Source organism: Pan troglodytes, chromosome 7 (assembly GCF_028858775.2).
Source record: "Pan troglodytes isolate AG18354 chromosome 7, NHGRI_mPanTro3-v2.0_pri, whole genome shotgun sequence".
Classification (NCBI taxonomy): Eukaryota; Metazoa; Chordata; class Mammalia; order Primates; family Hominidae; genus Pan; species Pan troglodytes.
The window spans coordinates 39,559,115-39,565,114 of NC_072405.2; the positions used below are offsets into that span (position 1 = coordinate 39,559,115).

Sequence of the window (6,000 nt, forward strand, 5' to 3'; positions counted from 1 at the left end):
ATAAGAGGAACATTAAAGAAAACATATTTTGAGTGGAGGTAATGAAATTTAGCTTCTAATGCTCAGCCTTTTATTTCTGTAATCTATACCAGATACCTAAGACCCTCTTATTGTTTCCCAGCTTCAACCTGTCAGTATAGGAGAAGGTGTAACTTACTATTTTTCCTCAATATTGAAGCACATTTGTAGTGAAATATTATTTTAACTATATATTGCCATTTTTGCTTTTTCCCTATTTCAGTAACATTACATGTCAACAAGAGAATGGTGGGTATTTTGGGGGGGTTGGGTGGGAAGAAATTTTACTAAGCTTGCTAGATTCTAAAAGGTATACCTTATTTGGCCCCTTTTCCCCATTTAGGGGAACAAGTGTGTTGGGGCTGGGAAGTAGATAAGAGGTGAGTAAGTCATCCAAAGCATATGTCTTCATCAGCCTCCCTGTATGAAAAGCTGATTTCTGTAGAGTGTTGGAGGCCTACTTTTAGAATCTGTCATACGTTTTAACATTCATCTTCTCTACTGACCTGATTTATATCCCTTAGTCTATTTCATTTTATAATTATGACAAAGGATAAAGTCGTTAGAACAAATTCTTTTTATTAGTTGATGTATTGTTGTGTTTATATCTCTTGTGTTTGTTATTAAGATGGAAGCTCAATCATGTCTTTGTTTAACAGAAAGGTGATGTCTTGGCATTGATAATTCTGATTCAATATCCATAGGTACATGGTGGATTCTTTAAATATTTAGTATTCTTTTATTTCTGGAAAGTTTTCTTAAATGATAGTTTTTTTAAAATTTCATTTCTATAAAGTTTTCTTAAATCATACTTTTTAGTGTTTTATTCCATTACTTCATATTTCTTCTTCAGGAACTCCTGCTATACATGTATGTTGGATCTTCATTACCCAGCTTCAATATTTTTCACTTTTCATGCATTCTTTTTATTTCTTCATTTCTCTTTAAATTTTTTTCTTCCTTTTCACCTTCTATTTCTCTTTTAACATAATCAATTGTATTTATTTCTATATTCCACATAGCTTAGTATTCACTTATTTTAAAATTATTTTAAAACGTTTTTTAGATTTAAAAATTCTTTTTTTATTTATATATACATATTTTATTTTTACCAAAGGAGAAACACTATTAACTGAAGACTTCTATAATTTTTTTCTTTTATTTCTGATTCTTTCTTCAGTTTTCCCCCTCAGTTTTGAACTTTTCTAATTTTGATTTGTGATGTCCTTTTGTGTTTTAGATAATTTTCCTAATGTTTTCCAGTTCATTTGGAAAGGCTACAGTTTTATTCTGTACCTAAGCAAGTCTTTCTGGTGTCAAAGATTTGACCTTGATACTTTTCTTTTGCTCATTTTCGTATGAGATTAGTTTTCCTGTACTTTCAAAAGAAGGCGTGGTTCAAGATGGCTTTCCCAATTTCACATCTGTCTCTAATGTTTTTGTGTAATGTCTAAAATATGGAAACTTGGTTTATGAGATCTACTCTGCCATTTTTATCTGGGCTTTCTCTTCCTTTTGTCTCTGTTGTACCTGTCCTGCTTGGTTTTGATTTAACCCCAGTGGTTTCTCCTGAATGTGGAGCCTTCTCCTAGAAGGCAGCCTCGGCTAGTCCCAGGGTTCAGAGTAGCCAGCTGCTCTCTTCACCTAAGAGACCACTGTGGATTCCTTGTACTCACTTGCTATTGGCTTGGACAAAAGCCCTCCCATTTTCAGATGCTATTATCAGATTAATCTCTCATTAATCTGTCTTTCCAGTGTATGCCTGTGGGCTATCTTGGGGTTCTCTTGTTATCAGACACCTCCCTGCTTGCCTCTGCTTTCTCCCGTACAGATGTCAGTACTGTGCAGGTCTTAATTGCTGTTGGTGGTTTGCCCCTACATTCTTACAGTTTTAGTTTCCGAAGGATACCTTTAAACTTGGTTTTATTGTAAATGTCGACAATGGATTTTGGGTTTTACTATCTAGTTCTGTCTTAATTCTGGAATTCAGAAAAAATTAAAAGCTCTGTTGCTGCAGCTGCTGCCACCTCTTCCCAGTACCCTCTCCTCCTATGTCATTTTTTTCTTCTTATTTTTCTTGACTGTGTAAGAGAGAATGTATGACATTTCCTGCTTGACCACTGAGTTTGATTATAAATTAAAATACACAATATTTTATACAAATTGTTTTTTAGAAGATTTATTTACAGATGCTCATTCACAGGTAAAATTGACTTATGAAAATAGTTTTCATGACAAATGCATCAGGCTTGGTAACTAAATATATGGATTGATCTTGTTTATAAATGAAATTAAATGTGAATGTAACTTACATATTTCTGTATTTGCTTACATCCGTATGTACACATATAATCAGCAAATGAGTTGATGTTTCCTATTTGTAACAATGGTAATAGCTTGGTAACAGAGTTGGGAGTATTAAAAAGATGTAAAGAGCCCCTTAAAATTTTGTTGCTGGGAATTTTAGTCTTCTACTGATGAAGGAAATAGACACTGGAAGGCGTTGTTTCTATTAGGTAACTTAGATATCATACTGAAGACTTAAAATACTTATTGTTGACACTCAAAAGACACACTTAGTGTAAGTAAGCATTTCCCCCCTTTTCCCAATGAAATAAGATCATTATTATAATTCCATTATAAATGCTGATGATCATATTTATAGAAATATAGAAGATAAGACTTGAAATGATATTCGCTACCAATTAATGAGTTTGAAGAAGAAATCAGGATGTGTTTTGCTATTTTACATTTATTCTTATTTAACTCCAAAGAATTCAGTGATGTTATGTACTATTATTTCCATTTCTCTGTGAAGACGTTGAAGCTTAAGTAACATGCATAATAAGGTCATACATTTAGCAAGTGGCTCAATTAAAGTTCAGACCTGGTTCTGCCTGGTTTCAAAGTCTATGCTACTCCATGGTATTAGGCTACAACATGACTTAGGGTTTCTTCCTCTGCTCTATTGCTGTTCAGATGTCCTCCTCTTTTGGCAGAGTGGGAGAAAATTTTTGCAATCTATGCATCTGACAAAGGCCCAATATCCAGAATCTACAAGGAACCTAAACAAATTTACAAGAAAAAAAAAACATTAAAAAGTGGGCAAAGGACTTGATCAGACACATCTCAAAAGAAGACATTTATGTAGCCAACAAACATATGAAGAAAAGCTCAACATCACTGATCATTAGAAAAATGCAAAATGCCTTTTCTGTATGCCACCTTGTATCCCCAGTATTTATTATTTCTAAGTCATAGTATCTTACAGTGTATATAAGTCTCATCCGTTCTTTTGATTTTCTCTTCCCTGCTTGCAATTGGGTACCTAGGAACAAAGTTGCAATCTTAGCCAGTTTTTTCTTTAGCCTTTGCTGATGTGTGAAAAGCCCTTTTTTCTACCCTGGATTTCTTTACTTAAGCTGGAACAGCTAAGTTTTTACCTTTTTTAAATATAAAGTTTCAGAGTCTTCTGCCAAGGATCTTTTGCTGTTTTCCTACTGTTAAATATTTCAAAGCCTTTTTTAAACATAGGGAATGTAATCAAACATAGCAAGCAGCTGATGAACAATATCTAGATAGTCTTCATTATTGAAATGGAATAAATGGTATTTTTGTATTTTAGGCTAACAGACACCTTGTACCTTAGATAAGGCCAACCTTCTCATCAAATCCCTCAGTTACTTTTATTAATAATAACCAAATTAACTCTGGATTCCAGGGTGTACTCATGATGGAATGATTTCTCTGTCATGTTATCCTGAGGATCTAGTACTCTGAGATAACATAAGTGTATGACACTTTAGGCTTATGAAACACTTAGCTACTTAAATTATTTAATTTTTTTTCACGTGCAGATGGTATTGTACCCAAACACTACCTTTGTGTGTGTGTGTGTGTGTGTGTGTGTGTGCCTGTGTGTGTGTGTTTGAGACAGGGTCTTACTCTGCTCAGGCTGGAGTGCAGTGGCGTGATTATAGCTCACTACAGCCTTGACCTCCTGGGCTCCAGTGATCCTCCCAAAGTGTTGGGATTGCAGGCGTGAGCCACCTCACCCAGCCTTAAATTATTTTTTTTCAAGGATGTTCAACCTGAGGGTTAGAGGCTCTTTGGCACGTGAGCTGCTGAAATGTGTGTGAAAGTGTTGTGCACGTGTATGTTTCTCTTTTTTTTTCTGGGAAGTGGATCTGTAGTGATTCTTAGATGAGTCTATGAGACAAGAAACTTTTATTTTTTTCATTTATTTAGCAAATGTTTGTTAAGCGTACTATGCCTTGGCCACTCTACAGGGTGCTGATTGGACCAGTCTGTCTATCTACCATTGTAGATGTTAGAAGCTATATTCGTTTCACATGCCTAATATAACTCTTTGTGTATGTATACATGCCCAGGCATGTTCCTTCCTCAGAACATTAAATTCACCATTTTGGTCAACTTAAAGCAAGTACACCGTGGGACACAGATCTGAAATAATGTCCAGATTTTTACTTACTGAATGAGGTGTCTTGAGTGTATAAGACTACATGATGAGATGGCAAGTAATTGCCTGAAGAAATGATGTAGTGATTTTGTGTGTCTTATATTTATTTACTTTTTGATCCAGAAATAAATTATATAGATACCACTATTTTGTTTGGATGGGGGAGAAAGGATGGGTGTATATTCAGGAACCTATGTTACTTTTTTGCAACTAATACCCCTTCTCAGTAGTACAAAGATTTGATTTCTTTTTCTTTCTATTTCCTACAGACTTCATCTGCAGAGAGAAAGAGACGATTACCTGTGTGGTTTGCCAAAGGAAGTGATACCAGCAAGAAATTAATGGACAAAACGAAAAGGGGAGGTCTTTTTAGTTAAGCTGGCAATTACCGGAACAATTATGTTTCTTGCTGTATTATAAGAGGATAGCTATATTTTATTTCTGAAGAATAAGGAGTAGTATTTTGGCTTAAAAATCATTCTAATTACAAAGTTCACTGTTTATTGAAGAACTGGCATCTTAAATCAGCCTTCCGCAATTCATGTAGTTTCTGGGTCTTCTGGGAGCCTACGTGAGTACATCACCTAACAGAATATTAAATTAGACTTCCTGTAAGATTGCTTTAAGAAACTGTTACTGTCCTGTTTTCTAATCTCTTTATTAAAACAGTGTATTTGGAAAATGTTATGTGCTCTGATTTGATATAGGTAACAGATTAGTAGTTACATGGTAATTATGTGATATAAAATATTCATATATTATCAAAATTCTGTTTTGTAAATGTAAGAAAGCATAGTTATTTTACAAATTGTCTTTACTATCTTTTAAAGAAGCTCTTAAATACGTTCTTAAATGGTATTAGTTGACCAGGGCAGTGAAAATGAAACCACATTTTGGGTGCCATTAAATAGGGAAAAAACATGTAAAAAATGTAAAATGGATACCAATTGCACTAGGCAAGTGTATATTTTGTATTTTATATACAATTTCTATTATTTTTCAAATAATAAAACAATGTTTTTCATACTGAATATTATATATATATTTTTTAGCTTTCATTTACTTAATTATTTTAAGTACCTTTATTTTTCCAGGATGTCAGAATTTGATTCTAATCTCTCTTATGTAGCACATGTGACTTAATTTAAAACCTATACTGTGACACAGAGTTGGGTAAACGATGATTATTTAACTTTAAGCAGTTCACCATCCATTTCAAAGCCTTTGATTGGCTTTTTTGTAAATAAAAATAACTTGTTAAGAAACAAATATATCTGTCATAGAAGAACTAGAAAATCCAGGGAAGTGAGAAAAATGAAAATAAAAATCATTCATAGTTTTACTAGTAGCTAATCACAGTCAACCTCTTTTGTGTATCCCACCAGACTTTTTTATATTCATTTGTTTTTAGGTAAAATATAAAAGTCTCGTATATTCCCATTTTTCTGCATTGCATTACCAGAAGGTAGTGGCGCCCATTAAATATGTGATATGTTGTTGTC

The 6,000-nt window shown here is 33.6% G+C and overlaps 1 protein-coding gene across 4 annotated transcripts in view; it reads left to right on the forward strand.

Annotated features, from left to right (window-relative positions):
• WRN (WRN RecQ like helicase) overlaps positions 1–5,529 on the forward strand; it is a 137,924-nt gene extending 132,395 nt beyond the window's left edge. For all 4 annotated transcript variants that reach the window (XM_063817001.1, XM_063817004.1, XM_063817002.1 and 1 more), the window contains one exon: positions 4,768–5,529. In XM_063817001.1, coding sequence (XP_063673071.1) covers positions 4,768–4,875 — 108 coding nt within the window. In that variant the 3' untranslated portion in view covers positions 4,876–5,529. The remainder of the gene's footprint in view (positions 1–4,767) is intronic.
• Positions 5,530–6,000: the final 471 nt, after the last annotated feature.